We start from the raw sequence: 19397 nt of genomic DNA on the forward strand, positions 1-19397 counted from the left end.
ACACCGATAGCAGGTGGTCAATTCCCGGGATTACTATATGTTTAATACGATCCCGGATCCCGGCTTTTCTATAGGCGATCCCGGGATTTTCCCCCCACCCAAAATCTGCCACAGTATTGCAGTATACTATAGATAGAGAAAGAGCTATAAATTACCGACCTGTTGCTATTTAGACTATCTTGAAAATTGAGTAAACAGACAATGTTGCCCATATAAAGCTCTACAAGAACTTTTCCAAATCAAAAGAAAAAATATTTATTTTAGGATTATTTATTTTCTATATGTAGCTCCATGTCGACACTGCAACAAATTTAGCGGTGTTTGGATATGTTTGAATCCTACAAATAATTGATATTACGACACAAAAATATATCAAGGGCGATAACTTATGACAACAACAACAAATTTCATAATTTTATTTTATAGAATAAAAAAGACATGAATGGACGAAACTTTTTATTCAAACGGAGAAAAAAGCTTATTGATATTTGCAAGACATATTTACTTACTGGTGCACGAGAATCTGGAGGTATCTCGTTAGTTTCCAGTCAAAAATAATCAAGGACACGTACTTTTACGCTTAAACTGGCATCAGTTCGGATATGTCTCAATAACTGGACAGTTTGTCAAATTTATGTTTTCCTTTCATAACAAGACCAAACAAATATTTACATGATGGCCTAGGAAAAATATATAATATGAAAAAGGCAAAGCCTCAAAGCGAGCTCGATGCACTTTTTACGTGAAATAGTATGAATAATTGCTCATTTTTATTTCAAATGCAGTAATGAGTGCGTGTGACGTCACACGTACTGTGTTAAATATGGCTCCGCCCCTGTCGTGAAATGAATAACAAGCTTTGAAATTGTTGATAAAACTTTGTTTATTTTATTTCACTCTATAATTTTTCAAGCGAAATAAAGATTATTTAAAGTGAAATAAATGTTAAACTTAAAACGTTTGCGACATTAAAATAGCGTACTTGATTTGTTTGTTTTGCACGTGCTGTTTGGCGCTACATTGTGACGTCACGTAAACAATACTTTAAACGTCTGTACAGTGTTAACGACTGAATAAAAGATATTGGTGTTCGGATTCATTTTCTTAGTTAGACCATTTTCTTTCATTCTAGATAGTTGTCAAAACAAAATTCGACAAAAAAATTGTTTTTATTTATCAGATTTCAAACAAAATGGCGCCTTCGATTTTCATTTTTTATACACAGCTTCCGTTATTCTGGTTCCCTGTCCAATTATGGTTCCCATAAACATGCGCGGGTGACCAGTCTACACATCCGTTTTCAGTCAGAATTCCTCAGTTTTTATCGTTATCTTTAAATTCGAAAGGTTGCGATGTGTCCAATTCGGTACTTTGGACGAAAGTTTTCAAAACCATCACTTAGCAGGTACTCGCGTTACCGTAAAGCTCGCTTTGCGAGCAGGCCCTTCGGGCCAGCTCGTCGACCTCGCTATGACTGTAGGGAGTTGTATGTTTTGTCAAATTTAATTTATGTAAACAGTAAAACTAGGATAATACTTAACTGTTTATCCCTGTTTTTCGTATTCTTGAGGTTTCTCGTATTCTCATGGAATCATTAAAACGGATGGAAGCGACGCTTGCAACTTCCGTCGATATCCGAAACCATGGCTATTTAGCAGAGCATTTCATCTCCATTAAAAAAATAAAAGAAATGCGGCAAAAAAAAGATAAAAAAACACAGAAAAACTGTGGAAATAATCGTAAAATCCAGAAAATTTATCAATTTCCCCCCAAAAATCATCAGTTTTCTAGTTTTTTCCATGTTGGAGAAACCTGTAGCAGGTCTCTGACGCAAGACGCTTCAAATGACGGTCTCACACTACTATTTATACAATACAGCTGAAAACATTTGTTCCACGAATAGATAATATAAAAAAGATAAACGTCTGTACAGCGTTAACGACTGAATAAAAGATATTGGTGTTCGTATTCATTTTCTTAGTTAGACCATTTTCTTTATATACTAGATAGTTTTCACAATAAATGTCGACAAAAGAATTGTTTTTATTTATCATATTTCTCAAACAAAATGGCGCCTTTAATCAATGTGATTACATGGGGAGATAATAAGACCGGCGAGTGCATTGTTGTAGAATAATGCATGCTTAGGGCCTTCTTTGTTTATATAGATAAATTTCCAATAGTGTTAGATTGTTTTGTTTCTTCAAAAAAAAGGAGGTAAATGTACATTTAATGAAATCAGGTAAAACTTATGAATGAGAAAAGTCGGTTAAAATAATCGTTCAATTTTCATTTTACATTTTCCGTTTTAAAACTGTCATTTGATATTTTATACACACAGTCTATGCGAAAGACTTCTGAGTTTTACTGGACAGTAGGTCCTGTAAACTGAAATTTTTTACTGGACCAAACATGATTTTACTGGACCGAAAAAAAACCTGATTGGTATAGCATTTTGAGTCACTTGATAAGTGTCAGCACTCAGCAGTCAAAAAATTTGTATACAAAAAGAAAATTATATTATCAACGAAGTGAAGTTATCTTTTTTCACCACAATCAAAATGTAAACATAAATATTGTTATACTTGTATTCAATGGATTTTGCTATTTAAACTTTAATTCCATACAGACTATATACTAGCAAAATGAGAGGGTAAATTTCAGCAAAAGTCTGGCATATGTAAACAGAATTATATATATCGATAATTCAGTGAAGTTGACAGATTAATCGTTTGGTACCTTCACAGTACAGTTTAATTTTTGTCAACATCTTGGACGATCTTTCATATCCCTAATTCGCTGCTAAACACCAGTTGAGCACATGTGTAATTTAGCATTACTCTTTAATGACGAATATTTTTCCAATTAATACACTGACACTTTTATCTGTGTAAACAAACTAATAGCAGGTGACCTTTCACATCTGGGCCGCTTATGTAATTTAACCGGCCGCTTATTTACTTTTAATTGTACTAGTTGTCGGATATTTTTATCTTACGTTGTTACATAAAAGATTGCATTATGAGAATGCATAACAGTTGACAAGCATTGCAAGAGCTTATATTGTGTAATGACACCACTGTGTAATGACAACACTTTGATATGTTTTGAATTAAGGTAAATGATCGGCCTTTGCAAAATGTTGAATGTAAGGTTTTTATAAAACCTTAATTTTTTACCGGACCGTCGGGCCGTCAATACATAAATTTTTATCGGACCTTCTGATTTTTTACCGGTCAGGGCTGACGGTCCGACGGTCTTTCGGAAAGACTGTACACAGCTTCCTTTATTCTGGTTCCCTGTCTAATTATGGTTCCCATAGACATGCGCGGGTGACCAGTCTACACATCCGTTTTCAGTCAGAATTCCTCAGTTTTTATCGTTATCTTTAAATTCGAAAAGTTGCGATGTGTCCAATTCAGTACTTCGGACGATAGTTTTCAAACCATCACTTAGCTGGTACTCGCATCTGTAAAGCTCGCTTTGTGAGCAGGCCCTTCGGACCAGCTCGTCGAGCTCGCTATTACCATTTACGGTGGTTGAAATAAATGTATTTATTTATGCATTTATTGTTGATAAAAAAGTGACTAACAACCACTGAACAAAGAAAATACTAAATTAAGCATTGTCTGGGCCGTCCGGGTTTGGTGGTTGTCCGGTTTTGGTGGTCCCCAACCAGTATATTAACAAATAAATTCAAATCTTTAAAAATCCTTAGAACTTTAACATGATGCTGCCATTTTGGAATTCTTTTAAGCTAGATATAGATATCAGATAACACTTCCAGTACACGTGAACGTCTGAGTCAGAAAAAGCGAATTTTAACTATCCTTGATCGTGAACATTAATTTTTTTCCCAACATTTTATTTGTACACCATCTCCAACAGCACAAATAAATCTATACTAAATAATGCTATTTCACCCTGTGTGAGGCCTCATGCTTCTATTAGAAAACAAGCTTGCAGATTGGTTGTATAGAGGCAACCGACTGGTGCCTTTGTTCAGTAATCTGCAGCGTCATTTTTCGATGTTGCATTGTAAATTGTTTTGATACAAATGGGCTAATTTTTTTTTAGGTCTGAAAATATTCTGAAGAGCATATATCAAAAGTGCAGAGACAAAGAGTATGACCTCAAACTCATTCCTGTGTTAAAAGATACTGATAGCTGGTTAACCTTTGTTTTACTTTGCTCCAAAAAGATGATAATTTGGACAAACTTTTTTGTCATGTTTGTGAAATGTTACCACAAACCATTCCATTCTTCCTCTTGTAATTATGAGTAGAAATTGAATTTAAGAGAATTCTATGCAGGATGAGTAGAAAAATGTTGCCTGCAAAGTGGATTTAGAAGCTACACGTTCTCTGAAAATATTTTTAGCTCGACTATTCGATAAGAATAAGTAGAGCTATTGTAGTCACCCGAGCGTCGGCGTCCGCGTTGGCGTAACCACTTATGTTAAAGTTTTTGTAATAGTTTAAATATTTTCAAAGTCCATTGACATATGGCTTTGAAACTTTGCACACTTGTTCACCATCATTTACCCAACCTGTAAACTGGAGGAGGTAACTGTATCAAGCATTTTGACAGAATTATGCCCCTTTTTCGACTTCGAATTTATGTTAAAGTTTTTGTAATACCTCAAATATTTTCAAAGTCCATTGACATTTGGCTTTGAAACTTTGCACACTTGTTCACCATCATTACCCCAACCTGTAAACAGGAGGAGGTAACTGTATCAAGCATTTTTTTTTTACAATCAAGCACTAAGAATAGTTGAGCGTTGCTGTCCTACTGACAGCTCTTGTTTGATGTTTGCTTTCAATCAGTGACAACTGTTGTTTAAGTATGATACATTAAGTTTTAAAATTATGTTTCAGTTCAAAATGAAGCAGCTACTCCGATGTCTGTGTATATGTCTAGAGTAAACAAAGGGGAACTAACTGAAGATGAGTACCAGAAGACAATAGTTGCTTCCCTTGATAGACTAAATGCTCAACTCTTGGATTACAAACCTCCAACAAAATCTAATGCTTTTATGGAAAAGGTAATTTATTGACATATAAATATTGAAGTATGAGTGATTTTGTTTGGTACACAGGCGAGTGTTGCAAACAGAAAAAATGTGCTGAATCAGTACAATGTATGTAAACTAATAATATATTTCAAGACTAGATAGCAAGAAGTGTAGGTAGGTATTTATAATTATATATTTCAAGACTAGATGGTATGTAATAGTGGGTGGCCAGTGTAGGTATATACAGTAGATACAAGTAAGTAATCATTTCAATAAAAACAATGATTTTCTGTAGCTTTCAACATATTGTCTTCTTTAGAAAAAATTAACATTTATAAAATAACAAGTTATGCAACAGCAGTGTAACTGCATGCTAAATGGAACTCGGATAAAAAACATTTTTATTGATATACACAAATAAGCTGAATGCTGATATAAAGATTGTGTAGAAATCGAAGTATGAGCTTAAACTGTTCCATGTACCAAATGTATGCTGCTGTTCTATGTATAAGTTTTTTTAATTAAATGTGTGGTTATGTTCCATGCTCAGTTGTTGATGTTTGATTTCAGATGAGACTCTATGGGGTTTCTTTTATCTATTATGCAATATTTTCCCCTTCAGAAAGCCATAGTCGGGGCTTTTTTTAATGTTCCAAAAAATTACTGTAAATACATTAGTATTGGAACTTCCATGATAATTAAGTTGTCTGATCAAAGTGTTAAAGTCAGTATAAGAAATTCGGATTTGAATCCACAAGGCCGGTCGGACTACCAGATTGGAATATTTACTAGCCCAAAAGGCATTTCACTAGCATGATTCATTTGTTTAAAACAGTTGTTTATATTGCCTCTGAAAATACTGTAGTCTGGTCGGGCTTGTTACTGTAAAAAGTTGGTAGCCCGAGGAGAAATTTAGTAGTCAGGGGCTATCGGACTACTGCTAATTTCGAACACTGTAAAGTCATTAAATATGTTTATATATTTTTATTCTAACAATTTAATTGTAAAATTAAATGGGAAAAATCTCTTCCAGATCTTTGGTCAACAAAAAATTTCTGCACCAGAAGGACTGTACTTATATGGAAGTGTTGGTAAATATGATAATTATTTATTACACCTGAAAAAATTTTGACACATATTGGTCTGTATGCATTTGTCCGTTTTGTATCTTTTTGAACCGGTGGTAGGAAATTGATTCTACTTGGCAGACAGGTCAACCATAATGAGACAATGAGCAGAGCGCAGGTTTAACCTTTATCAGGTCAAGGTCACTCTCAGTCATTCTTTATCAGTTTCAGAATTTCATGTCCACTCTGTATCTATTGAACTGATTGGAAGGTAAAAACATTTTGGCAGAAATAATGCTTATACTTAGACGATGTGCAGAACACAGGTTTGAGCTTCCTGAAATTAAAATTGGTTTGCCCCAGGGATTACTTCATTTACATAGTTAACTTATATGGCAAAACATATTTAAGTTTCATTTTGTGAAACTACAAAGTTTCATTTTGTGAAACTAAATCTCGAAAGCTTAGGTTAAGGAAAACACAATCATCTTATTTTTTTATGGATAAATACTCTCTATATGTCTCTATATTTGGCATATATCATTGCTTAATAGACCTTAATTAAGTTTAATAAATTATGCACTTAGGGTAAAAAATGCCTCCACCTTGGAGTCAAAATCAAATATTTTCTTTATATATTATAAGGATAATGTCTAAATGTCTTAGAAACTTAATAGTAATGTAATTAAGAAAAACAACTGATAACTTATACATATATATCAGACTTGTTTGCACTGTCGATGAGATACATGTACCATATTGTTTCCAGACTGTGCTATTAGTAACTCAACTTTTATGTTTTGAAATTTAAATCTTGAAACTTCATTTGGACTATTTCTAATTCAAAACGGGGCAAATTCATTACATAAATACTGCAGGTTTATGGTTAAGCTATGAGAATAGTTACACAAACACTGCCAATCTGACCATTCTTGTTATGTTACTTTATTTTATACAGATATTATTATTATAGTTTGATTGTGTAGAAAGCTTTAAGTTTAGAGACGCACATTCAAATTCTTTTCTGGAACCAAAAAGTTCTAAGCAATAAGTGTAAAGTTTCTTGTTGGAGGAAACAACAACTGCCCCTTATTGGTTTGAATACATGCGTCCATCAATTCTTTAAATCACTCATCTGACACATTAACCACTTGGCCATGCCACCACACTTTTAAATTAGTAAAATTTTACAATGATACAGGTCTTGATAAAATGTTTCTTTAATACAGACTGTCAATACATTGCTACATGCTGTGGTTCAATATTACATTGATTCAGGTTGTGGTAAATGTTACATTGATATAGTTTGTGGTAAAATATTACATTGCTACATGCTGTGGTTGAATGCTACATTGCTACAGGTTGTGGTAAATGTAACATTGATACAGGTTGTGGTTAAATGTTACACTGAGACAGGTTGTGGTAAAATGTTACATTGTTACAGGGTCTGGTAAAATGTTACATTGTTACAGGGTCTGGTAAAATGTTACATTGTTACAGGGTCTGGTAAAATGTTACATTGTTACAGGGTCTGGTAAAATATTACATTGTTACAGGTTCGGGTAAAATGTAACATGGGTAAATAGTGTGGTAAAATGTTACATTGATAGAGGTTGTAATTAAATGTTATATTTTGATAGAAATTGTGGTAAAATGTTACATTTATACAGGCTGTGGTAAAATGTTATATTGGTACAGGCTATAGTTAAATATAACATTGTTACAATTTTAGCAAAATGTTGCATTGATACATTTTATTTAAATGTTATATTTTGATAAGAGGTGTGGTTAATTTTGATATAAGTTGTGGTCAAATGTTTTTTTTGATACAGGTTGTGGTATAATGTATCATTTATACAGGTTATAGTATAATGATATTTTGATACAAGTTGTGGTAAAATGTTATATGTTGATGCAAAATGTGATAAAATGTCACATTGATACATTGTTTTAAAATGTTACATTGGTACAATGCTATTTAGCAATATCATGAGAATAGTTGTAGAAAAATGTTATACATTACAAGCTATGGTGAAATGTTATGTTGGTACAGGTTACAGTTAAATATAACATAAATACAATTTTTGAAAAATGTTGCATTAATATATATTTGTGGTAAAATGTGGTAACATTTTGATACAGGTTGTGGTAAAACAATGTTGATGGATTTGTTTCATGATCAGTGCCCAGTGGAGAAGAAACAGCGGGTCCATTTTCACAAGTTCATGTTAGAAGTTCATCAAAGTAAGGCACTAATGTATTCATATTTGAATATTATAAAACCACTGAATCAGTGTTACATATTTTATTTCATAGAATACTCTTTAGTGTGGAACCTGTGAAAAATAATTGTTTAAGTGATGCATATTGCACTTTTGACTGAAGACCCAGTGACACATAATAATTTTACTTGTGCATTTTGTGTAAAACATTCATAAATAAATAAAAATGACAGTGGCTTTCTTCTTTTACTTGTGACACTTATATGAAAGCATTTTAGATTATTCTGCAATGCTTACAGTATTGTTTTACATTATTATAAAGATCAGTTTAGCATTTATTAGGTCAAACCAAGTCGCTCAAATGTTGTTACCCTTTCAATCATTACCTTGCTGGAACCAAAAACAATTAGGCTTTGTCAGCAGGATAGAGCCTGGTGGCTGACTAGTTTATCTTGATGACCCAGAAATTGACAATTGACAATTCTATTTATTTATTTTAAATGTAACGTAAACAAATCCATTAAAAAATAAGATCAGTAAGGGAAGGGTTCAAGGCATCAATTTTGTACTTAATTGAAAAGATCCATTACAGAAATTCACAGCTGGAAACAATCTTTGCCACGGGAAGTGAATATTAAGAAGTTGCACTCGTATGACCCCATACCTCCAGTGGCTGAGAGTATTAGTGATAATACATGGCTTCTATGCTTTGATGAATTTCAGGTTAGTTTATTGATTAAAATATATGATGATTTTCAGGCAACCTTTACATTTATGTATTTAAATTCAGGCCATCTTGTTTTGCTTTTTATCAGTAATGAATATGATGAATTTCTGGGATTTTTTTTCATAAATGCACATTAATTTCAGATATTTTTTTCATTAATATAAGCATGCTGGCTATCTAGTTCTATAACTAACCCTTTTCCTTTTAAAAACAAGTTTGCATGTGTTCAAAATCAAACCTTTGTTTTAATTTTTGTAAGACCGTACTTTTTCTCTCAATTGAAATACTTTTTCACTTAATCCTTCGAGTTATGCTTTGAAATACTTTTTCACTGAATCCTTTGAGTTATTGCTTTGAAATACTTTTTCACTGAACCCTTTGAGTTACTGATTTGAAATACTTTTCACTTAATCCTTTGAGTCGTTGCTTTGAAATAATTTTTCACTGAATCCTTTGAGTTATTGCTTTGAAATACTTTTTCACTGAATCCTTTGAGTTATTGCTTTGAAATACTTTTTCACTGAATCCTTTGAGTTATTGCTTTGAAATACTTTTTTCACTGAATCCTTTGAGTTATTGCTTTAAAATACTTTTTTTTCACTGAATCCTTTGAGTTATTGCTTTGAAATACTTTTTCACTGAATCCTTTGAGTTATTGCTTTGAAATACTTTTTCACTGAATCCTTAGAGTTGCGGCTTTGAAATACTTTTTCACTTAATCTTTTGAGTCGTTGCTTTGAAATACTTTTTCACTGAATCCTTTGAGTTCTTGCTTTGAAATACTTTTTCACTGAATCCTTTGAGTTATTGCTTTGAAATTTTATTTCTCACTGAATCCTTTGAGTTATTGCTTTGAAATACTTTTTCACTGAATCCTTTGAGTTATTGCTTTGAAATACTTTTTCACTGAATTCTTTGAGTTATTGCTTTGAAATCCTTTTTTCACTGAATCCTTTGAGTTATTGCTTTGAAATACTTTTCACTTAATCCTTTGATTATTGTTTTGCAATACTTTTTTCACTGAATCCTTTGAGTTATTGCTTTGAAATTTTATTTTCACTGAATTCTTGAGTATTGCTTTGAAACACTTTTTCACTGAATCCTTTGAGTTTATTTGCTTTGAAATACTTTTTCTCTTAATCCTTTGAGTTATTGCTTTGAAATACTTTTTTTTCACTGAAACCTTTGAGTTATTGCTTTGAAATACTTTTCACTTAATCCTTTGAATTATTGTTTTGAAATACTTTTTTCACTGAATCCTTTGAGTTATTGCTTTGAATTTTTTTTTCCACTGAATTCTTGAGTTATTGCTTTGAAACACTTTTTCACTGAATTCTTTGAATTGTTGCTTTGAAACACTTTTTCACTTAATCCTTTGAGTTATTGCTTTGAATGCTGGAATAATATTATATATCATCTGCACTTTTAAACAGTACAATGCTTTGTCATTGATTTTGACACTTTTATGCTATTTTTAGCTCGACTTTTCTATGAAAAGGGGAGCTATCCTACTCGCCCCGGCGTCGGCGTCGGCGTTGGCGTCACACCTTGGTTAAGTTTTTCGTACCACCCCACTTTATTTCAGAAGTATTACAAGTATGGCTTTGAAACTTACCATACTTGTTCACCATCATAACCTCCATCTACAGACAAGAGTACATAACTCTGTCAAGGTTTTTGACAGAATTATGGCCCTTTTTTGACTTAGAAAGTGTATTGAGCTTGGTTAAGTTTTTTGTACCACCTCACTTTATTTCAAAACCATTGGAGGTATTGCTTTGAAACTGACCATACTTGTTTACCATCACGACCTTCATCAACAGACAAGAGGACATAACTCTGTCAAGGTTTTTGACAGAATTATGCCCCTTTTTGACTTAGAAAATACATTGAATATGGGTAAAATCCACTTATTGCCTTAACCCTTTGAGATATTGCTTTGAAACTTTTAATGCTATTTCACATCATTACCCCCATCTGTACGCAAGAGAAGGTAACTCTGTCAAGGATTTGTTTTAAAAATTAAGGCCTTTTATCGACTTAGAATCTTGGTTAAGTTTTTAGTACCAGTCCACTTTTTGACTGAACTGTTTGAGATATTAATTTGAAAGTTGGAATACTTGTTTACAATCATGATTCCCAAACATGTCCAGGAGAAGGTAATTCTGTCAAAGATTTTATTTGAATTATGGCCCTTAACTGTCAATGTTTTGTATTATAGGCAAGCACTAAAAAACTTAAAAAATCTAAAAAAAATTCAAATCTATATATTATGCTGATTGTACAAAAATATACTGCTTCCTTGGCATAGATTTCTTGAAAAATTATGTTATTATGTCATTTACCAAGGTGTTCTGAGTGACGTAAAAATACCTTATTCTCTCAAAGTGGGTTTAATACTATTAAATTTATTTAAGGCTCAACTCAGTTTTTTTTTCTTTCTTACCAGCCCTCTTTTGACTTAAACATTTCAAACTTTGCTGCAGTGTTCAAGGGTATCACACAATTCAGTAAAATAATTCTTCACTAAATATCTTAATGCTCATGGCCATTGTTCACTTTAAAAATACAGAGATTCTTGTATTGCCTTTTACTGCAAAAACTTTTTTTATTGGCAAGCAATAAAAAAGTCGAGCGCGCTGTCTTACGGACAGCTCTTGTTATGTGTTACTTTGAAAAATATGGCAAAACTTGGGTTTGTAAAAAGCTTGCTTTTAGAATTGTGTGATCTTATGATTATTTTCACTTTTTGTGTCATGGGAGTAACTTTGTTTATAAGAGAAAATTTAAAATTATTTTCCTTGATAATTGAAGAAAAGGGAATAATAAGATACCAATTTTCAGACATGGTACTAGTATGTATGTATATACAGGTAAGGTTAAATTTCAGCTGCGGAAAGGGGCTTTCATTGCTTTGGCAGTCTTGTTGAACCTTTCCCCCCTGCTCCCATGCCCCCACCCCCTTTGAGCACATATTAATTTGCTTTTGTTTCTAGATTTATAAGACCATATAAATGTACATAATATACATGTATTTCCTGAAAATCTTTTGTCATTACTGACAGAAATTACACAATTGTTTTCTTGGATGTTGGAAAGTTTGGTTATTGTCTGTATACATGTTATGGATCATGTTTTGTGGCTAATCAAGTCTTTGACCGCCATTAATTGAATAACTGGCCACTAATTGGGAGTGGATTCTGTCATGTCAGAAAGGTTTAAGGTTAGTTTCAGGAATGCTACAAATTATCAGAACTTTTATTTTTGAGCTGCAATATTAAAGTTACAACCATCTGAGTTTAAGCACATAACTTATGTATGAAAATCAGGTCCAACGTTTAGTTCAGCATTTTTCTTTGTGAAAAATTTTTTTTGTAATATAATTATTGATTAAATTTTATTGTTTATTATCAAAAATGATAATACAATGAAGCTTTGTTGTAACAAAATTGCTAATAATTCTAATCATAATCTCTTGGTAAATATGGCATTATTTTGGGGGCAGGCAATGTCTGTTTATGCCTTTGAAACTAGTCAGAATATTCCATGTGCTAATTTTGTTTTACTGGTACTAGCAATTGGTAAACTTAGATGTGTTCTTTTGTTGCTAAGGAGGCACAGTTCAAATGATAAAACCTGCAAGAAATCCTGCTTTCTTACCCAATGCTTGATAGAATGAGCAAACAAAATTTCAATTTATTTCAGCTTTAATATTTTATTTTGATTGTATAGTCAGAATAAATTTTTGGTGACATATACAGCTTTTATAAATGTTTCATACCTTTGCTAGTATTATTGAATTATTGTATACCTCAGTCAAATTACATTCTCTAAAACCTGTCTATGGAGTTTTTGGATAGCTGCCAAATTTTTCAGAGGTCCATTACCATGTAAATGCTTTTATGGTATTCCTTCTGTCCTTGAATGACTCTTACATACTGTTTCTTGGTCTGCTGAGTGATTTGTAAAAATGTTTGATCTGTTGGTACCTTCAATGAATAAGGTTGTTGACTTTAAACCACTTACCTAAATATGGCTTCGGATCCTGCTAGAGACTTAAAATTCTTTCATGTTAGGAAACTATCCAACTAGCTTGACCATTATAGTTTTGGTGTTGACTTAAAACCCAACAACAAAGGAAAAACTTAAATGAACCTCAAGGCTTGTTGATAATTGATATTTAGCACCAAACTAGAACTTCGCAAGTAGGATGTGTTGCCTAGTGAACAATATAGCTGTCACTTAGGCATATAATTCTTTAATATAGGTTATTTATGAACACCACTCTTATACCACTCTTATAATGTACATGTTCTTTAGTGGAATTTGAACTGATTGTAGCTTGAATAGCTTCTATTGTGTTGGAGAATCTGCCCGTACAAAAGTAAAGTATAATAATTAACAAAGGGCAATAACTCTAAAATCACGAAGTACAGAGTGCACGTTTTGTGTACTGCTCTTCTTCTCAATAAGATCTATCATCCTATGAAGTTTCAAATCCATAGCTTTTAGAGTGTAGGCAACACATAAACATGACGTTTTCTAAAAAGTTGTCCTTGGATGACAGGTTTTCTGTATATGATTTGACTGTACATGTATACTTAATTGGAAAAGGATGCGCACTGGTTATTAGTTACATGAATTCTTAGCAATGACTTTCCTGTTGATAATTTATTGAAATATGCTATTCAATAATTTCTGTAAGGGCAGCATCTTTTGTAATGTTTTTATCATTGTCATGATAACTTTTGTATCACATTTTATGGTGTACACTGTGTATGTTTTCTTTCTATTATGAATATCAGCTGAAGGAAAAGGATGAGAACTCCTTCTGACCTAGGCATTAATGTAACACTTTGGTTATAGTTTAATTTGCAACTTATTGTACTTCATATCCTCTTAAACCATTATGGTATTTGCTTTTAACTTCATACTTAATGATGTCATTAACCAAGGTCCATAATGCTGATATGAATTTTAACTGAATTATTGCCCTTTGTAGGAATTTTTGGTATAAGTTTTGCTTATTATGTAATTCTTGAAAAAACTACTGATGATATTGACTTGAAACTCCATGCATGATTCCGGAAAAAAACATTAATTCAAATGTAGTTCATGTCAAATACTTTTTAGCTCGACTATACAAAGTATATGGAGAGCTGTCCTACTCGCCCCGGCGTCGGCGTCCGCGTCCAGATTTTAGATTAAAGTTTTGGTGCAGTAAAATATTTTTCACTATAACTTTGTCATTTCTTAAGGTATCAACTTCAAACTTCAAATATATGTTCCTTATCATCAACCACATCATATGTGACAAGGTTCATAACTCTAGCACCAATATTTTCAGATTTATCTCCCCTTGAACTTAGAATTTTCCTTAAAAAATACTATTTTTTACTGTTACTTCCTTATTTCTGAAGGGATCAACCTCATACTTCAAATATATGTACCTTATCATCATCCCCATCTTATGTGATAAGGTTCATAACTCTAGCACCAATAGTTTCAGATTTATATCCCCTTGAACTTAGAATTTTCCTCAAAAAGTACTATTTCTTACTGTTTCTTCTTTATTTCGTAAGGGATCAACCTCATACTTCAAATATATTTACATTATCATCATCCCCATCTTATTTGACAAGGTTCATAACTCTAGCACCAATATTTTCAGATTTATCTCCCTTTGAACTTAGAATTTTCCATAAAAAATATTTTTTTTAACTGTTATTTATTTATTTCTCAAGGGATCAACTTCATACTTCAAATATGTTTACATTATCATCATCCACATCTTATGTGACAAGGTTCATAACTCTAGCACCAATATTGCAAGAATTATCTCCCCATAAACTTAGAATCTTTTACTAGAAAAATGTTATTTTTTATTATAACTTTTTTATTTTTAAAGGTATCTACCTAAAATTTCAAATACTTATTCCTTATCAACAATTACATTTTATGTGACATTGTTCATAACTCTTGATGCAATATTTACTGATTTATCTCTCTTTGAACTTAGGATTTTCTTTAAGAATTATAATAACTTCTTTTCTTTTTAAGGTATCTACTTCAAACTTCAAATATATATTTCTTATCATTACACAAATGTTGTGTGACAAGGTCCATAACTCTAGCATGACTATTTCTAGAATTATACCCCTTGATCATGGAATTTATGTTAACAAATATTATTTTTTTACTATACATGTAACTTAATACATAATTATACATAATTGATTTTTCTTTCATAGTTTTGTGCTCCTTACTGCGTCCAGTATTTTATTAGTCGAGCTTCGCTGTCTCCTGTGACAGCTCTTGTTATTAATGTCACTCCAAAAAATTTAAGGTGATGGGGTTTTGTCCACTCTATAAAACTGGATGTGTGGGGTTTTGACCACTCGGTAAAATTTAGGTGTGGGGTTTTGTCCACTCTATAAAATTTTGAGGTGTGGGGTTATGACTGGTGTGGTTTTGTCCTACATTCCGGTAGACGGACAAAACCCCACCAGTCAAAACCCCACACCTCAAAATTTTATAGAGTGGACAAAACCACACATAAATTTTGAGTGGACAAAACACCACCACATTTAATTATTGGGCAAGATTTGATGGATAAAAATACATATAATATACATATATCTTAATATAATATAACTCATTATTTTATTTTTTTACATTTTCTATTTATATCAAATTCATATCAAATTACATCAATAAAACATGTGTGTAATATAAGAAAGAACAATTAAAAAATATTTCATTAATTAATTATAATAATAATTATGCATTTTTAAACAAGGATATCTGGCAGTAATAAAGAATATTCCTATTAAATAAATATGTACATATGTGAAAATAAAAAAATTAAGAAATCATTCAAATGAAAAACCATTAATTCAAATGTAGTTCATGCCAAAGAATTAAAAAATTCTTTGGTCAGTAACCAAGACTCATAAATATGTCAGATACTTTTTAATGAAATCTTCTATTTTGTTCATTCCTACATTATCAAAGTGCTAGTTTAACTATCAAGCACTGAGTATAGTCTAGCAAAATATCTTTCTTACAGCTCTTGTTTTTAAATCCTTTAGCCATCCACTGCTATGGGTTGGAATCCCCTCCCCCAAGTATGTCGAAACTGTTACATGTGAAAAACTTATCCAGCCAGCTTTCAAATGGATGCTTGTTCTAACTAGATGATCCTTAATAATTCATGAAGAATTCCTATATCAGCCAAACTAAAACAATAGCTTATGACCAAAGCAGTATAGTGGTAGGTCATGATGGACTTTCATCATTGTTCTGAGGCTCTTGCTTATTTGCTTACTTATTCTGCTTTTTTCTGTAATGAGATTAGAATGTGATAATTCAAAAGTCATTTGGAAAATTTGAATTCTTACACTAATTGTTGGTACTTGTAAAATCTAAAATATATCAGAACAGTAGCAAACTGTATAATTATTATAATTTTTGTTGCCATAGGTTACAGATATAGCAGATGCAATGATACTGAAGAGGCTGTTTACAGAGCTGTTGAACAATGGTGTTGTTGTTGTAGCAACCTCAAATAGAGCACCCGATGGTATGTTAAAAAATAAGTAAATTACAGGATTATGAAATGTGCTTTACTGTAGATGAATGAAAATATCATTTCTAACTGATTCTTGGACATTTGCCTCCTTAGTTTGCAATGAAAGACATTTACCCTTGCAGACATTTCTTTATATTATTTCTCTATATTAATGTTTCGAGTGTAGGACAAAAGCCCCACCCCCTATTTAAAAATGGCAAGGTGGACAAAAGCCCCCCACCCCCATGAACACATAGGACAAAAGCCCTCCATCAAAAATACAGGTAGGACAAAAGCCCCCCCCCCCCCCCCCTCAAGCCCAGCACATGTACTGATCATATATATCAAAAAAAAACTTTATATAAGCCATTTTGAAAAAAATTCATATTTCAACAACTATTATTCTTTTGTCTTTCCTGTAGTTTTGATGGGAGGAGGGCTTTTGTCCTATTTGTAAATTTCATAGGGGGATGAGCTTTTGTCCACCTTATCATTTTAAGATTGGGGGCTTTTGTCCAGGGGGCTTTTGTCTGTATCCTTAATGTTTCGCCATGAAAATTAAACATAATAATAAATTAATTTGCTGTTACATCACAAGACAGTTCCATTCTGCACAATATCCTTTATTGTTTATAATATACATGAATTTAAATTGTGAAAGAATACTTTAAATGTTATTTAATTAATCTTTTTATTTAAAAAAAAAACAATGTTAAATTATAATACAATTGTAAAATTATTGTTTAAATTGTATTGTAAAGTAAAGAAAGGTTGGCAATATGCATATATTTTACATCCATATGTAAGAAAAGCACAGAAAAGCTTAGTATGACAAAAAAGCTGTAGATTTTATAGATTTTGCCTTTGTTTTCTACAGTTTCGTTTTTCTTTTCTTTTTTTCAGATTTGTATAAAAATGGTTTACAGAGAGCAAATTTTGTGCCATTTATAGGGATTTTAAAGGTTTGATTGTTTCTACAAATTATTTCATAAAAAAAGATAAATAAATAAATAACAAAATTTAATATTACAAAACTTCTAGAAACCATAAAATAAAAATTTATGTCTATTTCCACTTTAAAAGTTATTAACTCAGTAGGCCAAGTGTTCAAATAGCTAAATGAAATTGTTTAATAGTTTCATCAGCTAGTTTTGATAATTTTTGATTTTTTTCTCAGTCTGTTAACATCTTTGAGTAATACTGCAGTAATGAATAAAAGTTTGTTTTTATACTTGTTTCTTCAAACAGAAAAATTGTGAGGTACTATGTCTAGATTCAGGGATAGATTATAGAATGACTGCTCTTCCGGCAGAGGGAAAACTCTATTATTTGTGAGTAAAGCAGCTTCTTAATGTTATTTTATTTGATATTTTAGTGTTTCATATGTATATAAAAAGAGGGCAATTCTTGGATAATTTTGAAAAATTGTAGTCATGTTTATATTTATTTTTAAATTTATTTTATGCTATAATATTATGTCCTAAAGCATGTTATTTTTTTATATAATGACAGAGTTCTTCTTTAAATTAATTGATTTTTTTTTTTTTTTTGAACTTAATTTTAAATATTAACTGTAAAAAAAGTATCTTGTGTTTACAACTTGTAAATTGGCATCTCCAATTTCCTTTAAACAAAAATTTTATGATAGTAGGCACCCTTTCATGTAACACCATTGTCTTCCTGTTTATATGATGTCATGTCTTTACTGAGACCCCCATCCTGTCTACTAATCTGCCAATCTTTGTCATCAAAGGAGACAACTGTGTATTATGTCATTTTTTCACACCTTTGAAGTTCTTCTTTGGCCCCCTATTAATTTGCATAATTTATGCATTTTCTCTGATTGGATAATATCAGGTCAGAGAAATGTTTTGATTGGCTGTTACACATTAACAGGAGGCTTATAATATCTTCATTTAACGGGGAATTTTAAAACTGTAAAAAATATTAAACAGTGAAAAAGTTTTGCAGCAAGAATTCAAAAAGAAGTCTTACAAAACTGGTAAGTAAATTTTAGTTTAAATGAATTATTTCTTAATGTAAATCTGTTAATTTTACAGTAATTGTGTAGTTGCACTGTTTTGTATTTTGGTTATAAAAGTAGGTTTAGATGTCAGCTATATATCCTTCAAAGAAATGTTTCATGTTAAGATTTTGAAAAAAAAAGAGCAATATGGAGGGGTTTTTTTTGGCTTCTTTTTTTTTTTGGATAAAAATGAAATAAAAATAGTAGATTTTTTTAAGAAAATGATTATATCATTGAACAAATTAAATTCCATGAAAAAAAAATTATTTGAATTGAACAAAGATATGTCTGATGCAAAAATGATTGTTTGAATCTTCCAAAGAGTATACTTCAAAAATGCTTGTATAAAATAAGAATGGTCATTTATTGCCTTAAAGGCAAATGACACACGCACAAAATCATTGCTACATGTTCTATGTTACAACTTTTTCTGTAATCAACTATATATTAATGGAACCAATATAATTAAAATTGAGTAAAATTAATTTTTTTAAAACATTTCATAAGATATAGATTTATACCTGTTAAATACACCAGTTAATGTTCACACAAATAAAAAAATTATATTGTGACTACAACTGTTTTATATTTATAGATTTTCATTATAAACAATTTAATTTTTTTTAAATTTGAGATAGATAGTAAAGGAACTAACATAATTATTTTTTCCACCTTAAATGGTTAAAAATTAAAAAAAAAATTAGTATATTGCCTATTTCGTTTTTTATAAGGTGTAATTCCCCAGAGCTTAATCCAAAACATTCCAGA

At 31.4% G+C, this 19397-nt stretch overlaps 1 protein-coding gene across 1 annotated transcript in view; it reads left to right on the forward strand.

Moving 5' to 3' along the window:
- The first annotated feature begins 396 nt into the window (after window positions 1–396).
- LOC132752115 (AFG1-like ATPase) overlaps window positions 397–19397 on the forward strand; it is a 36918-nt gene continuing 17917 nt past the window's right edge. Inside the window, exons 1-8 of the mRNA XM_060742395.1 lie at window positions 397–529; window positions 4881–5047; window positions 6051–6108; window positions 8227–8328; window positions 8899–9029; window positions 16516–16615; window positions 17507–17565; window positions 17852–17934. Of these exons, the coding sequence (XP_060598378.1) occupies window positions 439–529; window positions 4881–5047; window positions 6051–6108; window positions 8227–8328; window positions 8899–9029; window positions 16516–16615; window positions 17507–17565; window positions 17852–17934 (791 nt within the window). The 5' untranslated portion in view covers window positions 397–438. The remainder of the gene's footprint in view (window positions 530–4880; window positions 5048–6050; window positions 6109–8226; window positions 8329–8898; window positions 9030–16515; window positions 16616–17506; window positions 17566–17851; window positions 17935–19397) is intronic.

This window comes from Ruditapes philippinarum, unplaced genomic scaffold, assembly GCF_026571515.1.
Source record: "Ruditapes philippinarum isolate M1 unplaced genomic scaffold, ASM2657151v2 ctg3318_1_1_1_1, whole genome shotgun sequence".
NCBI lineage: Eukaryota > Metazoa > Mollusca > Bivalvia > Venerida > Veneridae > Ruditapes > Ruditapes philippinarum.